Genomic DNA, 18,676 nt, shown 5'->3' with positions numbered 1-18,676 from the left:
ACAAGCAGCTGTGCAAAATAAATATGAGAGATTTTGAAAGTGTTGATGAAGGCAGGAGATGCAGGAGCATCTGGTCAGTGAGAATTTTGGGATTTGTTTAAATGCTTTGTCCAACCCTGGCTTGTTCTGTCAGTTTTATGTAGAGGTCCTGACACTACTGCAAAGGTCAGAAGCATAATATTAGAGACAGAGCTAACATATTTATGTTTTTAATGTATGTTCAGGATGGCCACACATCAGCAGCTCTAGCTGGCTAATACCTGGTTTTAGGTACTTGTTACCCGCCACCTTGCTCTGCTCACAGACTTGCCTGTTAGGAAAAGCCTGGGAGGCAGCTCTGGGTCAGCCTGGAGAAAGTAAGGTTACTGCACATGTGTTCTGCTCTGTGCTGCACCATGGCCTTGCAAAGCACCGTTTCTCTGAGGGGTAAATCCTTTCTTTTACCAGAAATCTCAGTATCCAATGGGCTGGTTTAGCTTCAGCTTAGAAGTCTGCTTTCCTTGCAGGGCATTTGTTGAGGAGCTTTCCTTGCTTCCCAAGAGAGCAACATGCTTGGGATGAATCCATCTTTGAGTCCTGCAGTGGACCACCTGTATTGCTGGTTTTTATTGTTTTTGCTAAAGGATTGGGCCCTCAGTGATTTGGTTGGATTATTTATCTTACAGCAATTTTGTGTCTGTATTAACATCCCATATGAATGAAGCTGGATAGAGATTCAATTGACTGTTATTTTGTATGGGCATTTGGTCACTTCAATAAATTTTATGTAGCACCTCTTCTTGCCTTAAGACATTGGTATTGTTGTCTTGGTGTTCTTATTTTAGGGTTGGAGGTAAAGGAGGACTTGAAAATTACTTATAAATGAAAGAACTTTCTATTATATTTATCTGTCTAGAGGCAATAAATGTGTTTCAGCAGATTAAATACTGACTTCTTTATAAAACCCTGTTTTCTCAAACCTCTTATCAGCAGCACTTGGCAGTAATCGCACCTAAGGAAACTTATAATTTTCCTCAAGGAGGTGACACTGACAGAATTAAAAATGACGGAGCCCCCTAAAAAGCCAGTTCATTACAAGTTAACAGTGGTCCTAGCAAAGCACTGGGCTAAGGCGTGTCAAATAGTGATATGGATAAAGAAACCCAGCATTTTAAACTGTCAGAGCTGGGAGCATAGCTAGCCTTAGAACAAATTAATCACATATTGTCAATGCAAAGTTGCATCAAATTAACACATCGGATTCCAGCATATTAATGTGAGAATGCTTTCACCTGATTATTACTGCAAACCATTGCCACTCTCTGACTGCAAAGATATAATTAAATTGCTAAATAGAAAGTGCATATAATATCTCTGCATGCATTTAGGATGCATGAGCTGAAAAGATCACATCCTAGTAAGTGACAGTTTCTATTTGTAGGAAAACTTTAATTTTTTTCCTCTCTTACTTGCTTGGGAGTACTAGAGTATGAAACTAAAAAAGTTAGTAATGTTCTTTGCACTCCATGCAACTTAGGTGAAATGCAGGTTTAATTTACCTGATTTGCTATGCTGTATGTGAGTACGTAATTAGCTTCACTCTTCTCCATACTTCCTTGGGGGCAAGGAGAGGAAAGAAGAGATGCTTCAGACTTCTGAAAGAAGAATATAAAAAAGCAGATGTTAATACCTTACTGAAGATGCTGTTGATTGATCTTAGGGACGTTGCTGGTCAATTTGTTTAAAATTAAACTGTGCTTAAAATCTGTTGAGATCAGGTAGTCCTTAAATTTGGTACAAGTTTATGATGTGCAGTTTCTGTCCACGTGTCTTTACTTAAAATTTGGTACTTGCAAAAACCTTCTTACCTTGGCCGTTTTCAAACTGGCACACTCCTCTCTAAAGAGGGTATGAGCACTGGAGACGTGGAAGTTTATTAAATGTATGAATAAAATGGTGTGGTGTGCTATATTTGGTAAGGATGCAGGTCAAACCCTAAATTCTTCCTATAGCAAGGAAAAAAAATTGCATGCTCGATGTCTGAAAGCAGTATTCTAAGACACTGAAGTTATTGAGTGATTGTAACAGGGCTGCAGTGCTTCCCGTTTCTCCATAGGGGTGGGTGGCATCAGGACACCCCTCCTGCTTCCAGTCAGTTTCACTGCAGGCACCGACAAAGGAATGTTTAAAAATACCTTTTACATCTTTAAAATGCCAATTGTCAGCACCCCTTGCTCTGACCCCTGAGCACGTGGTGGGGAGGTTGAGCCTGGCTAGGGTTTGGCTGCCTCACCAGGTAGTTTATTTAGGAAGGAGATAGTAGAAAGTGTGCCTGAAATGTGAGGTACAGGCCTTTGGGTTTAGGGCAGAAATAAAAGTTCTGCTTGAATATTTTAATTTCAACAAATGCCATGGATTGAAGATGATTGTGAGTACAGGTGGAAGCTCATTAAGTGGTTCTGGCCTCGCCCAAAGTCAATACAGGACCTTGACAAGAAACATCCAAAGGGTTTTTCTTTCTATGAAATGTAATTTTTTTTTTTAAATGAAAAGGAAGGAAAACAGACAGTACAATGAGACATACAGGAAAATGTTAATGAATGGCCAGTTTGAGGCATTTAAATAAAAAACACATTGGAGGCAATGGTCACTTAAAGCAAGCTTAATTAGAATTAAGGAATTTCAAAGTATGTTTTATAATGCACTTGTTAATCTTTTGGCTGAATCATATTGCATTTTATTCTGTCTAATTGATTTTTAGCAATTTACTAATGTCATTATCTTGCTCTTAATTACAGATCAAACCAAATGAAAAACGTATTCACAAGTTAAGATTCTTAACAGCCAAAGAAATATTAATGTTTTATTAGCAAATGTTTTCAATGTCTGCTATTTGCAGGAGGATTGAATGTATAAATTTAACAAAAATGTTTATTGTGAGACAACTTCTGTGGGAGGTAAGCATTTTTAAAAATTATTTCTCAAAGGATAATCTTTTAGCCTGTGCCTTTACTCTGATCTTTGTACTTGAAGAATATTTTTTGGAAGATGGACACTAATTGCAGAGTAAGGGCTCTCATGAGTCTGTTCAGGCACCATAGTATCAGAAACCAAAGAATTCTGGTTTTGTAGTTAAACATTAAATTTAAATGGAGTTGTAATTGGTTTATTCTTGTTTGCTTTTTAAATTTAGATGATATTATTTATTGCAAATTTATTAACTATTCCCCACACCAAATTTTTAAAGGCAATATAATAACCTGGGTTTTCCCATGTGAAATTCCTTTTTTTGCCAACCTGGAACAAGTAGGAAAATAATTCTCATTAGCCTCTTAAAACTAGTAATGCTTTCATTTGAGAAGAATGATGACATGAATGTACCTCACTGACAAGTACTATAACCAGGTCAAGTTCTACATGACTTCTCTTGCTGTAATCCAGCCCTTTGTCACAGATCACATTCCCAGGGCTGGGCTCTTTCTTCTCATGATTGGAGCTCCCAGTCCAGCAGCTGGGAGCAGGAGCAGGCTTGGAGCCTTCTCCAGGGCAAGGGAACTGCTGTGAAAGGGCCAGGTTTGGTGACTGATGCTGGGAAAGAAGTCACCTGGTGGAGGAGGTGAAACCCCACCTCCATGGGCACCTGGCTGCTGTGTCAGATTTTGTGTCTCTGATGGTTTTTAAATTGAGGGGGAAAAAGCTGTGGTGATAATGTCACTAACACTGCAGAACATGTTTCCACATAAAAACCTTCCTAGACAGGAAATTCCAGTTAATAATAATTTGGAGAAAAACCTGTAGTAAAACTTAAACATACTAAGAGTTTAATTTGAGCTCTGGGGGAAGTGATCTACCCAGCTAGGCACAGCAAAAATGATGAGATTTCAGGCAGGTTTTACAGATGATTTTTTTTAATTTTTTTTTAATTTTTTTTTAAGAATAATTGAGTCATTTTAATGATAAGCCTTGCTTGGCTTCTTTGAATGGACTGCATATAATTAGTTGTAGCTTCAACTTTGAAATGTTTTGACAGGAAATGTATCATTTAGCTTGTGATTTTTTTTCTAGCAGCTGCCTTTAATATTTGTTCATTTTCTGCAACATGCAGCTTCGCTACTTCAGGTCAAATTCCAGATATAGCTCTGTTTTCTTTGTTATCTCCATGGTTTCCTTCAGGATGAGGCAGAATAATTACCCAGAACATCTTTTTCAAGCAGCTGGAGTCAAGTTCCAGCTGAGAGCAGCACCTGTGAAGCCGGTCCCCGTGCCGGGGGCTGCGCAGGCCGTGCCAGCCCGGGCTGCCCGGCCGGTGGCTCCGGATCGTCCCTGAGCCTCCTGCCCTTCTGTGAGCTTCAGATGGCAGGAGTGCCAGGGAATGCAGAGTGTCTGGTTTGGACTAATTAGAGGGATGATTTGTGAAACGCTGGCTATTTATTTAATTAATCACCAGCACAAAGCTATAAAGCCCATATTTTTAAAATCCCTGTTAGTTTGCCATGTGGTTAATAGATTGTGGCACATTAAAAAATGACACGGTGATGTATTAAAAATGTTCCACCTAAGGTTGGCTGATGTCCTCGAGGAACTTGTGCTGTCTGCTTTGTGCAACAGAAACATAGGATTAGAGGCTGATCTGTTTAAGGATTGACTATTTCTGAAAACGTTTATCTTTTGTATAGCATCTGTTCATTAAAAGATATTGTGGCGTATTTCTTAACATACAAATAATGTTTATGGTGTAGTTTTAATTACAAGTTTTTGTTGCATTTTGTTATTACAAAGAATAAGTCTATTCCTCAGTATTAAATTGTAATGTTTATTACTAAGACGTAAATAATTCTTCTAAAGTAGGCCATTCCTCCTCTTCACTACACAGAAACTAAGGACAGTTTTGTGTAATTAATGTTTTTTTGTTGCAGCTACAGCAATTGCACTTTGATAAATCTGGATATGTGTTTTCATTCTTCAGCAGAACTATTGAAAGGGAACAGATGAGGGTTTAATTCCCAGGGTTAGCTCCATGCCAGGGTGGCATCCCTGGAGAGGCAGCTCCATGCCCGGGGTTTGCTCAGTGCAGCAGGGAAGGTGCTGCCTGGCCTGACCACTGCCACGGGGTGCCAGGATCCCAGGGGGACTGGGGCTGTTTGTCTGGCACTGCTACCTGTCCAACAGGAGGGACCCTGGGGCTGCCAAGGGGACAGGCTTGAGGTTTCTCCCTCTATTCCAAAGAAAACTTCTCAGGGAAAAGTAATTACAAGAAATCATATTCATAGCACCTCAAGTAAAACATTTTTAAATTAAGTGAGTTGTACGGATGGCTGTGTGTTGATATGACTGAAATATGTTGTTACAAGAATTATGTCTTATTCATTGCTTAGGACTTGCATTGTTTTATTAGTTGTGGGAGTGAATGCCAAGAAGGAGCAGGCAGTAATTTGGGATACTTGATTATGTAGTTGTATATGTAAATCATAGTTCTGAGGTGCATATAAAAATTTGCTCAGGTGGAAGCATGGAAGGAAACTGTCCAGCTCTGGAGGTTATGTTTCTCAGCTGTGTGTTGTATAATTAACTGGTACATTAGGAGGGGGGCCAGAATAAAACATGAGTATGTTAATACAGCCTGGAGCTGGAGTTGTAATGATCATTGCAATGCAGAGAATGCATTCCTCATAACTGCTGCTGCCTACTGGAGCCTTTGAAACATCTGGACCTTTAATTGAAAAATAGTGTGGTGCTATACAAAGCAGACATGCTAAGTGAAGTCACCAATTTAGAATTAAAAAAAATAGTTTGTTATTTACCTTGTAGTTAAATATTCATACTTTGTTATGCTTTGTATAACAGGAAATTACTGGGTTAAATTTTTATGAATAGTGACAGTGTGAATAAGATAAATTAAGTATTTAACAACGTTAATGGAATTTTACATTGTGATCTGCTAACTCCGCTGCACAAGCTAGGATGGCGCAAAGGAGAATCACTCCTCAGAAAGGGACCACTTTGAAGCTCCTCTGAGGGACAGTGTGGCCTGGCAGGTGTGCCAGATGTGGCCTGTCCCCTGCCTGTCGAGCTGAGGCCACTCAGCCCAGGGATATACTGGTGGTATTTTCCATTAAGTGACTTAAAAGTCACAAAAGAAATCATATGGTTGGAGTAGTGAGAAATACCAGTATTGGCTTAGCCACCTGATGAAGTGAATATTATTCTTCCTTGGCATTAGCAGGGTGGGGTGGGGTGTGTTGGAGAACAGGGATACAACTACCCTGGGTTTTCAGATGAGCATTGGGACTTACCCGTGTGCCCTGGGTGTTAATAACGTGCAGCTGAGCAGGCGTTTTCTGCAGCTCTGATGCAGCGCAAGTGAAATGAACAGCCAGTATTACAAATATTTAACCATCATGTTCTGTTAGATGCTGTTCTCCTCGCCACAATCAGTAGCTGCAACTCCACGTTTCACTGCTGGGTCCTGTGGCTCTGGATAGTAACCCTGCTGGCTGTGCTGCTCGCCCTGCTCTGCTGCCCCTGTGCTCGCGCTGAACCTCAACCCGCAGCGTCACCTCATTGTGCTGCAGCATGAGGGTCTCTGCCGCGGCCTTACTGAGACCTTGACAGATGTTTGAGCAGCTACACTTTTCTTTTTGGTGACCCTTCTTTTTCCACTCAGCCCCTCAAAAGCTGTTTTGCTTAAGAGTGAATATGACTTTTATTCCCACTTATTTCGGATAAAGAAATAATTGCTCTAAATTAATTTTTTTAAAGAGCTTAGAAAATGATGCTTTTCATTGTCATCTTAGGAAAATACAGTCTTTTGTATTGCCATAAACACGTGTTCTAATTGTTGGAACTTCCGTTTGTATTTTTAGTGCTGAGTTAATATATCTCAATTTTTTCTCCTTAATGTATTTTCTGTGTTGGCTTAAATGCATATCTGAGTAAGTTATGTTCAGGAGGTGACTGCTGGGTTGTGTAGTGTATGAAATACCCTGTCACCGCGACCAAAAAACATTTCACTGAGTTTGAAAGTGAGAAGAAATTTTACATTTGCAAAAATGGTAAGCATTTATTTCCATTTTATGTAATGTTAAGCATTGTTTGCTGGGAGGTGAGTCAATGAGTTGAATTAATTATAATTACTGAAGAGACACATACTGATTGAGCAAATAAAGTAGTAAGCTCATTCGTGCCAAGGCCATCTAATTAAATGCTAACTTTGGATAAGCTAGATGTGCATGAAAGATTAATTTTAAGAGGTTTTTATGACTCCCACTAAATAATGATTCAGTAAAATCTTTGCATTATATCATTAGAACATTTAATCTTAAAGTGATATAACATTTAGACACAGAACTCTATTGTACAGGAAGATGCAGTAAATTATTATTTTTGAAAATTAATCACTTTTCTCTAGGAAATGTTTATGGGCTTTGTTTTAATTTTCTGCTGGGGTGTGCAGTGGAGCAGATGGGCGGTGAGAAGGGTACAGTGTGCACCCTTTGCTCAGAGCCTGTTTCTTTAGCTTCCATTGCACTGGGGTTAGGAGTGAGGTGTCCTGGGGATGGACCGACTGTCCCCACTGCCTGTGGCAGCCAGAGGAATGTTACCAGCCCCACAATAATCTATCCAGGATATAAATCCTTTGGGTACTGGAGGAAGGTGTGTATTTACTCATGGACTTGGATTAAAGGTTGATTTTCCGTCTTAGAGTTTTGTGTTAAAATAATTGAGAGAGTTTATATATGTGTATTTTCTTCTGTACTTTAACATACTGTGTTTATATTTAAAGCATATTAATTTTATTACAGAACATTAATGATACAGATATTTCTAAAATTGTATGTAGCAATGAAGATCAATCTAGATGTAGTTTTCCTGTCAACTGTAGTAACCAGTATTTATCTAATTAACTGCCAAACTTTCAAATACAATCCTAGGAAATCCATGAAAATTGATCATCTGAGGTGCCTGGCATGTCCTTCACTCCAGCACTTGTGTCTAGAAGCACCAGCAACAGATGCACATGCTGTTAGTGCTGCTTATGTTCTTGTAATTACCCCAGCCATTAATATATATCCCCAAATATTTCAGCACTATTTTGTGTCTGTTTTTATTTGAGACAACATGAGAAGCACAGGTTCACAGGAGGTCTTACACATCATGTTGCTCTTTCAGAAGAAATTGATTAATGGTAATAACTTCCCTAAGCTCAGCCTCTGTTATTATGAAAATGCATAAAAATAAATTGATCCACTTAATTTAAATTATAAAAAACAGCAGAAAGTTTGTGATTTCATCAGACTGTACTTTTCAGCCATGTCAAATAATGCACAATTCTGTGCAGCTCTTGAATAGCAGCATAAAATAATAGCTGTGATGTGCCAAAGAACAATGATGTGCCAACCACTGAGAATTCTGATGGCAGAAACAGAGAGAACAGAAATACAAATAAATTAAGTGTTTTGTTTATGTGCACACCACACTTGCAGTAATTTAGGCAACAGTATCTCTGTTTTTTTTCCTCTTCAAGCCTGTGTGGACTGCACAGCACCAGCCTCCTCCAGTGAATTGCTGGTGGTGAAACATCCTCTTTGCTTTCAGTGAGATGAAAATGCCACAGAAACAGCAAATGGAAATGTTCCTAAGATCTGAGTGCAGGAGAGCACCAGGCAGCCTAAAGAGAATCCATTAATAATAAGACTTAAGAAAATTATGTGATTTATTGTATGTTTTTTGTGTATCCAGTTATTCCTCATTTCCTTAAAGAATTGGTGGAAGAGAACATTTCTAACAATAAAACCTTAATGGAATCAGATTTGTGATTTCCTAGAAAATTAACGAGATATTTTGTCAATTTTATTCCAGACTTCATTTGTCAGAATATACAGTGTCCAGTGACAAGCTAAAAGAATTTTTTGACAAATTAACTATGCCACAGGTGACAGATCAGGAAAATGTTAATTTAACAGCCCCTTTATGCTTCCCAGATTTATTGGAGGCTATTAAGGAAACTCCAAATGGTAAGGCCGCTGGCCCTGAATAGATTTTCCAGTGAATTTTATACAGGATCTATTAATAAAGTTTGATGCTGCCTTTTTGAATATAGGTAATTGTACTTTATTTTCTGGGTCTCCTTAGCATTTGCAGTTGGAATACGATTTTTAGTTGGGAGAAAAAGAGTAATTATGCTTCCAGTGGTGTCTGTAACCTGGTTCTGAATGACTCCCCCAAAGAAGTGACTACAAGCACTGTATAAACTCCCAAGTTGCTGCTAGTTAGGTCCAGTCTGGCTGGGCCTTTGAGTCTTGGCCACCAAGACCAATAGTTTGATCCTTTTCAGTCAGTCCCACCACCTAGAGATTGGTACCTAATGAGCTTTGCCCAGGTAAGCAATTGAGCTCTGTGGGACTTCGATACAATTAATATTTTGCAGGATCAGGCTAAGAATATGGATTCATTCCATCCTGTAGACAAGTGTCTGATGGTTTAGATTTCTAATGCTGGTTCAGAACAAATACCATCAACTTGCAATGACCACAGTGGAGATTTCCTCCAGACCCCTTGGACTTGGTGACTGATCAGTCAAAGCCTTGACCCACGTGTTTATAAGCTGTGCTGATGTTTCCTACCTAACATAACCGTGAAGGTTCTCCTTACTATCAGTCTAGTTGGCTTCTGAATCTTGGGTTTCAGCCTCTCTTGTATCTTATGGCAATTGGTTTTGAAGCACTTTTAATTAATAAAAATATTTTGCTTGCTTTTTAATAGATCTTGAGTGTAGTAGTGATGCTTTTGAGCCATTTCCCAGTGCTGCTGCTGGTGTTACTGCTCCCCTCGCTCAGAGCAGGCAGGTCCCTAAGATGTGTACAAGTTACCTCTGGTTTAAGTCACCTGTCTTGATGCTCATGATGTGTGTTTGTGAGTATGAGAACAAGGTTATCAGTAATGGGGGAGTTTGGACAGGCAAGATGGTAAAAATAGACTGGAGGAGGCAGAGGAGATGTAGAAGTGAGGAAGAACAAAGAAAAGTTTATTAAAAAGCCCCATAAGCACAAAGCAGCAGTGCAGGGGAGGGCAAAGGCAAAGAGCAGTGCAAGGAAAGCTGCCATCCTGTTTGTGGTAGCTGTATGGTCAGGGTCCCTAGGATGGGTTTTATGAATTTTGTAAATGCATGTGTGTTGGATCATGTGCTTATAAAACAGTCTGAATTTGTAGTAGTGGCTAGTGGAATAATCTGGTCTTTGTAGTCACTAGTTTCAGTTCTTGGCACGTGTGTCCATCCTCTGGTTTTATGCTGCATGTATCACTGGTAACCTTGGCATCCACTCCCACAGCTGGCTGTCAGTTTTTCTTGGTTTTTCCATTATCGGGACTAAGCATGACATGATTCTGCCATCCTTGGATTTAAATATGTGAGTAACTTAGCATGCCAAGGAGTCACATTCATTTCCTTGATAACAGCTATTTACTCCTTCAAATGCAAGTGCAGCTGAAATCACAGGTCTCCACTCCTGACCACAATGTGAGGGATACTTGCAGCCCTGTGCCCCCTCCTGCCTTCCCCTGGCTGGGATTTGCACCTGGCAAAGACAGACTTGGAGACTGCTGATTTGTTACCTGATACCACCTTAATTCCCCATGGAGAGGTGAGGTCGTGGCTATGGGAGGATCCCACACACTCAGCTCATCCAAAGGCTTCTTCAGGCTCATCCAGGCAAGGGGATGGAATGTCACTATTCTGCTACAACTGTAGCATTTCCTTTTGAACCAGGAACAATTTCTTCTCCCTGTAAAAACATGGGAAGGGGCAGTATCTGCACTGTAAAAGTGCTTTCTTAAAAAAATAATAATTCTATTTGGGAGGATTTTAATAATACTTTTACCTATGCTAGTATGAATAATCTTTAAATTCCTGTTATTTCTCTAACTAATAATCACACTGAAGGATCAAATGGTTTTTAACAATATATCGAAATTAGCACATGGCATTTAACTCCCTCTTTTATACTCTCATCATAGATTTATAGTATTGAATCCTTTTATTCTGTTACTTAGAATTCCAAGTGATTAATTCAAATAACACTTTCTTCTCCCAGGGCCCATATGTGTATACAGACAGAGATCTATCATTACATTTGGGTCCTGTTGAAGAGGGGATCAGGATGTACAGTCTATTGAGAAGATTGCTGGTTTGAAGATGCAGCCCCACCTGAAGTAGATTAAATGTTTTTTCTTGTAATGCAACCTTTATAGATCTTTATGCAGCTATGCATTTTATGTTTTATTTGTTAATCTCCACAGTGCCAAATAGATACTTTTTTTTTTGATACAGTAAGTTCCAGTAAAACCCAGTATTAGTTAATCCTTCTTAGTTGTCTTCAAATAGTTCAAAGTAGTTTAATGGCTTGTATGTATGTGTGGTTTTGATCTTCTCTTGGCAAACCAAGGTCAAGCCTCTTAACCTCCACATTTTGCCCCAGGTCTGGCCTTAGGTGGTGTTCCCTGGTTTGATGTCCCTTCTAGACTTTTTTTTAAATCCTCAAAAACTTGGGATCTTGCAGCGAAGTTCACGCTTTTTATGGAAATCTGTGAAACTATTGCCAAATATTTCATATCATTTTTATAGATGCATTAAACAACAATAAAAGGATTGGAATTTCAATGTTCAGGCTTCTTCCAGTTTTAAGTCATTGCAGTGTATTTTTCTCTTTCTGCTGAAAAGAATCCCATCCGTACCAGATTTATATGAGCTTTGTTGCTTTTTCTTTTATACATTCTAATGAAATATATTTTCTCGACAGGGTCATGTTGGTACAACGGCAACCAAAAAAATTGATGTCTACCTCCCACTGCACACAAGCCAAGACAAACTGCAGCCCATGACAGTTGTGACGATAGCAAATGCCAAGGTGCATGACCTGATTGGACTAATATGCTGGCAATATACAAGTGAGGGACGGGAACCAAAACTGAAGTAATGTTCTTTCTTTACTACCTCTTGATCTTTCATTTTCTCCTCTGTAGCCTTTTTACATAATGAACTGGATTTCCATGCCAATGTTTTTATAGATAAATCTTTGAGAAACCACCTACACATTTGTCAGGATTTCCCTTTGAGCAGTACACGTGCATCCTTATCCATTTCTCCTTCAATTAAACTGCCAGATACTGTGTAATGATCAGCCTATGAAACCATGGATCTGTAAATGGATCGTAATTTCAACACTCTTTATGTAAAAATAATAGAAATCTTCTCTCTTTTGGTCTTACAGAGACATTATTTTATGTCCCATCTATTTTTGGTAGTGTTCTTAATGGCTAAGGTCACACGAATGTCCAGCGGAACCCAGAACTCTGCTGTAACTCTCTCTCTTGTGTGTTCCAAGGGAAGGTGCCCAGATTCTGACTCTGGTTTCTCTGCACGGAGCCAGTTGCTCCTCCTGATGTGCAGGGAGAGGAGTCACTGTGCTGGGTGACAGTGTGTCTTGAAAGTACTGTTAGAGTTCCTGAAACCACAGAGTAGATACTGGACATAGTGAGCGTGCCTGAAAACTAGTAAGAATTCTGTTGCAGAACTTCAGCATTATCACCCACTGCTGACAGAATGACTTTAATTAATTACATACATGTGAAAAGGTTTCTGTTTTTCTAAGATTTGGCAGGTATAGGGGCTAAAGGTGCTTTTCTTTCCAGGTTATCATCCTGGAGATAGCACTAAGATAAAGATATGGAAATAAGGACCCTGAAAACAAAATAAATACCTGTTATCTTTGAAATTATGAATATAATTGCATTCTTTAATTCAAAAACCTCTGTCATGGAGTATTTTATAATTTCTGTAAGATGTTCAACTCAGTCACATTGGCTCATGGCTTAAAAGAGCAACATTTGTGTTGGCCTCAGAAATTTTAGAAATCGCTGGATGTTTCAGTATTTTTGGGACTCACTGTTTGTGTCTTCATTGTGAAGAAATGTTGCCCCTAGGATTTCTGTGAATAAATGGATGGGTTTGCTGTGCTGGAGAACTAGTGGTGTTCAGTCAGAGCTGTTACTTTATCATGGCAGGTACAACAGGTACTTCAGAGCTGCTCATCTGAGCAACTTCGGTTTTAAAACAGTTCTCTAAAATACTTCCATTTTTGCTGGGGTCGTAGAGCATAAAATAAGAACTTAAAATATTTATTACAGAGTTACTAGTAGCAGATACTGGTGAGTGACTATTCTGGTACAAAGAAATGAACAGTTTTGTTTGTTTGTTTTTTCTATAGGAGCTAATTTTCACTTCTTTGTTGTTCCTGGAATATTTGATGAATGGGGTTTTTTTGTGCTGAATTTTGCAGTTTGCTTTTTCAGCATTTTTCAGAAGGGTTTGAGGACTCAGCAGTCTTCTCTCCTGATGTAGCACAGTTGTGAGGGGGAAAAGGAAGTGCTGAGAGGTCACTTGAACTGTCCTTCTAAAGGACTGGTTCATTTCTGGTTTGTACATGCAGGGCAACCCAGTAAAGCAGCTTCACAGATATTGTTGCCTTGGATATGAGATTTCCCTTAGCTCCTCTCAACAAACATATGAGATGTTTTAGAGGTTAAACACTTCAGTTTGATTTGTCATTTTTTTACACTAGAGAAGAAACATAAAATTATTTGCAGATGGTGCCATTTAATTTGCTGTTATTAATTTCTGCTGTTCCATCACAAGTTCAAAGAAGTGTCCTTTGTGGGTGATTAGCTAATTTTTTAACGAGTAAGACACCACTCATGTCAGGCTTTGGACACGTGTATTTTTCGGGAGCACTGCACACTTCAAATGGAACACTGCTCATGAGGAGAGGTGTTCTGTGGAACATCAGTGCCCACAGCCAAAGCCAGCAGTGGGAGGAAATGAATGTCACTGTCTGCCTTGAAGGATAAGGTGTTACCATGTGTCAGAGAGTGATCATGACTGAGGAGGCTGACTAATGTAATCAAATCTCAGGACAGAAATAACAAAATATACAATGGGGGCTTGAGTTCCCCAGAACAGTGTAACAGCAGCAATTCAGCATCTGCCTACAAATGCTCAAAGGAAGGGGCAGAGCCTCAAGATTACAAGAAGTTTGTTTCCTTGTGTAGTTCTTAATTATTTCTCTTGTCTCCATCATCTTTCTTTGGCATTGCTGACTGCCTGTCCTGTAACAAGGATCGATTTAACTATAGACTTAATTCTCATAATTTTCAAATAAGGAAAGAGCTGGTGTAGGTTGTGCACTCCACAGCTGATACTTGTTCCTGATTCAGTCAGTTTAGAGTATAAAATGAAAAAAACTGGGGTCATTGTGTCACTACTAAAATACATACAGAGAATGCTTCAAATCTGATACACAATGCATGCAGAATGACAAATTTGCCTGCTGGTAACACAATTTGAGAATAATGAGGAGGTTGTAGACTTCGTGATTAAGAGAAACGACCCTTCTGTCTTTAGGAAAAGAATGTATTACTGCCTGATTCTTCTTCCTGAAAGGTAGATGTAAGAGTCTGAAATAAGTAATAGTTGACAGGTTTGAGAAAGTTTTGCATTCAGTTAGGCTGCCTTTTTTCATTATAATTGTGTTATTTGTTCCTATGCAGTGTCTTGATAAGAGGAACCACTGACAGTGTTAGCAACCCTGGCCCTGGCCCCTTGCATATGAACTTCAGCCATAACCCACTGCACTGTTTCCCTGCTAACCCCTGGCAGATGTGCTGTAAGGACTCTGCCTGCAAAGAATAAACAAAATCCCTTTCTAGGAATAAATATATAGTGAGTTGCAAAATTCTGATAAACTTCCTATTTTTAGAAGTTAAGAATGCAATTACATCTGTCAGTTGTTGTACTTAACTTTTACACTGTGTCCACAGCAAAGTCTCAGTCTCAAGACTTCGCATCTTCTAGTTTGAAGCCTAAAGTTCAGGGCTTTGATCTCATCCTGGTGTAGGTACAAAATGCAGAGCAGTTTTACCCATTGGAGTTGTTTCTTCAACTGATTGTGACTTAATCTGTAACACAGATTAAGATTAATCATGTTCAGGAACCCACTCCATGTTTGAAGATGTGTAATCCCTTTAATTTATGGGAATTAACCGACATGGTGTATTTTCAGCATAATTGGTGGAAGAGAAATTGTTGTCACCACCTTTTTTTTGGCACTTGGATTGCTTTGAGACCGCACTGAAATCTGTTCTGCTGCCTGCATGTCTCTGTGTTCCCCTGGCTTTAATGAGAATTATGCAAATGCAGCAAGTACAAAATGAAAATGTTAACTTCATTTATACAGAGCTTTAAGTGCACTCCAGGCTGCACAGAGCAGAATTCTGTCAAGCAGATAGGTTAGCAAACCAGTGGGGAGGTGGGAGCTGGGAGCTGTTCAGGACATCTCGTGGCGCAGGTGGATGTGGAGTGACACCGCACTGGACAGTGAGCCTGCTGAGCCTGGGGGTTGTGCTTGTAGTAATCTAAATAGAATAAAAGCAGGACATGAAAACTGTGCCAGGCGTTTCTCATGACCCAAGCAGGATCAGCTGTGTCCGCATCATTCATGGCCTTTCTGTTAACCTGTTCCCAACCAGGCAGGCACAGCACAGGTGCCTCCGCCCAAGCAGGCCTCTGCTGGCAGAGTTCTTTCCCAGTGCAAACCTTTCAAAACTTTCCCTAAAAGTTACTTCAGCACTCCTGAAGAAGTTAAAACTTCATTTTACAGCAATGTTCCAGTTCTTCATAGCAGTCTAGAGACTCGTGAAAGTTTCTTTAATTGTGTTGCTCTATTTTCAAAATTCATAGTGACAGACACTGCTGGGTTGCCTTTGTGTTAGCAAATGTGCAGCTTGCATTAATTGTAATGCATCATTGCCTGTTTTATATAATAAATGTCTTAGTGGTGACAAGGTGCATATAGATCACCTGGACTAAGCACTCTCAGTAAAGCACAGTTGCAACCAAAGGTATGTGAATTAATTGAGAAAATTGCAAATCAGGTAGTCAGCGGAATAATTCATTGTCACATCCAATCAATAAACTTTGTAAATCAACTCATTTAATTCAAAAAATGATCTATATAGATCAAGCGACCAATTAAACAATTAGCATACACTTTGAAATTAATTAATTTAAGCATCAATCATGCAATTAAAACTCCAATTTTAAACTACAGAGTTTAGAAACATGCTGCCACATGAACATTCCAGCCATACGTCACGGCTGTGGAAAAGGCCTGCATGCTGGCACACCTACAATTAGAAAGAATACTTATTTTCAACTTAATAGTATGAGATTTTGAAGTAGATTTTAATATTAGGAAAATATGATTAATACTTTGTTTTGTATATATAGATATTTATTTCCCTATGGGCTTTTGTTTGTGGGTCAAAAGAGGCTTAGATTTTTGTTTCATGTCTTCCTTACATTGGTCTGCGTTACATAGCTCTGCTTGTTAGTCTGTACTAATTTTTAACTGGTTTTAGTGACTGAACAGATACTTAGAAAAGGTAGCTTTCCTAGTAGTTGTTGCTACTATGTTGAACAGGTTTTTTACCTCCCCTGTACTTAATAAAGTACAGTAATAACACTTTCTACCTGCCTGATAGCTTTTTAGGCCTGTGTTCAGTAAACTTCCCCACAATTGCTTGATCTATGAAAAACAGACAGACACTGCTTGTTTGTCTGTAATTCTAAAACATAATAGTCATATAAATAAATTTTCACAAATGGAGAAATATTACTTCCAGCTTTATGAAGTCATGAAACTTTTATAGGCTTTGGTATATTTTAATCACTGTCATTTTAGTTGCAGTTAATGATGAAGTAAGACTTGCTGCTTTACTCTGAGGTTTCGGGGTTTTTTCTGTTACCACATGGTTAATAGTAGCAAGAAGTGTTGGGCCATATTTATATCCATGCCACCAGTGGCAGGACAAGCCTTTATTCCTGTAAGAGGAGACTCTGCTGGTTTGTCTTCCACAGCACTTAGCAACTGATACTGATCAGCTGGACGGAACCTCCTGTCTGGCTTCCCTTCCAGATGAACTTGCTCTGTCTTGGTTTCAGTGACAACGTCAACGCCTACTGTCTCCACATTGCTGAGGACGACGGGGAGGTGGACACAGATTTTCCACCCTTGGATTCCAATGAGCCCATTCACAAGTTTGGCTTCAGCACCCTGGCTCTGGTGGAGAAGTACTCGTCACCTGGCCTGGCAGCCAAGCAGTCGCTCTTTGTCCGCATGTGAGTATGACACTGCTGTCCCAGCCACCTCCCGGTGTCCTGGCCACCTCCCCATGTCCCAGCCACCTCCCTGTCCTTCCTTCTCCACCCTTCTCCATCCCCACACAGGGAGGTGGTGGGGCAGGGGTGCGGGTGGCTCTGCAGGCCGTGCCCTGCCCAGGGCCTGGCACCAGGCAGGGAGAAAAGTAAATGCTGGTGGCAGGAACATAAATCCTTCTGCACACCAGAGTGATGAGCACTGAGCTGCTCTCCCAGTAGGAAGTAGTTGGAATTTACACAAAGTCTGAGCTCGTAGTCTTTATTTTCCTCTAGCCATGCTGCTTATTAATGAAAAATATATTCTGAATAATAAATTAAATAACGTATATAATAGCTTCAGAGAGTTAAAATTACAAAATCATTCAGGTTGGATATCCAGAAGCCTTTTCAACAGGTATTGGGAATTAATCTTGCTAGTGACTTTTTAGTTATTTTGGCAAAATGTATTGAATTTTAGCAGGAAAAACTTATGCTGTTTGGACTTCAAAATCTTGTCTTAAGCCTGATAGAAAAAGTAGTGAATTTGTGTCATAAGACCTAGTGCTTTTCTGAGAGGGTTTTTTTTTTTTGCCGTGTCCACATGTTAATTTGAAATTGCTTGTGCTACCTGTGTAAATAGCTATTTGTAAATAGTTAGATTTGAATTAGAATTTTTAAAGTGTCCCCTAGAATAGAGAATTACTTGATCATCACTTGATCTAAAGATTGTTACTACCATGAGTTTACATATGCGTGCTATCTTATTTTTGCAGGGATTTGTTTTAAATTCTGCATCTTCTTCCTGTCATCCTACTAGTGCATGTAATTGTGGTTTTATATTTTGTGTGTCTTTTTTTTTTCCTCCATTTGCTGAAGTATTTCAGCTGCTGCTGTGTCAGGCTTGTGACTTGTAATGTTTATTAATACTGAATCACTGTTGAAAAAGTTAGGGCTCCTGAGAAGCTTCATGGTGAAGCAAGGTGTTTTATTTCAGAGCTCACCCCTCCTGCACATTGGATATATTTTCAGATGTTGTGCAGTGACTGAGCTGACAGTTGCAGAACCTCGCTGGCGACCCCGTTTCAGCAGGACATGTTTGAGCAGAAACAGTTTGCAAAACTTTATAAACTTAAACTCCTGCCAAGGCAAACTCTTAGCCACTTGAGTTTGTTATAAATACCCAGTGGCAGTGGTTGGAAGTAGCCCACAGTGCATTTTATATTCTATGCTGGATGTGAATGTCTTTGTGGCTATATAGAGTAGTAAATAATTGAGTTTGATTAGGGAGAGGGACCTCATTATCCCCCCACCTGTGCCCAGCTGGTAGGGGAGGGTCGAGATGAAGCCATTAGCTGTCTCTCTTACTGGCATCTCAAAGAGCTCAAATACATCTGTGTCTTATTTTCTTTTCTGGCACAATCAGTCGAGCAAGCTAAGCAGGCATGACCG

At 39.5% G+C, this 18,676-nt stretch overlaps 1 protein-coding gene across 2 annotated transcripts in view; it reads left to right on the top strand.

The window, feature by feature from the left end:
- The window catches only part of MAPKAP1 (MAPK associated protein 1), a 93,007-nt gene that overhangs the window by 28,360 nt on the left and 45,971 nt on the right, over positions 1-18,676 (top strand). For both annotated transcript variants that reach the window (XM_051636218.1, XM_051636219.1), the window contains 2 exons: positions 11,775-11,947; positions 17,033-17,209. In XM_051636218.1, the coding sequence (XP_051492178.1) occupies positions 11,775-11,947; positions 17,033-17,209 (350 nt within the window). The remainder of the gene's footprint in view (positions 1-11,774; positions 11,948-17,032; positions 17,210-18,676) is intronic.

The sequence above is a fragment of the Apus apus genome, chromosome 19 (genome assembly GCF_020740795.1).
Source record: "Apus apus isolate bApuApu2 chromosome 19, bApuApu2.pri.cur, whole genome shotgun sequence".
Lineage (NCBI taxonomy): Eukaryota > Metazoa > Chordata > Aves > Apodiformes > Apodidae > Apus > Apus apus.
The sequence above is the reverse complement of the archived record's forward strand: the minus strand, read 5'-3'. Positions and strand labels throughout refer to the sequence as shown.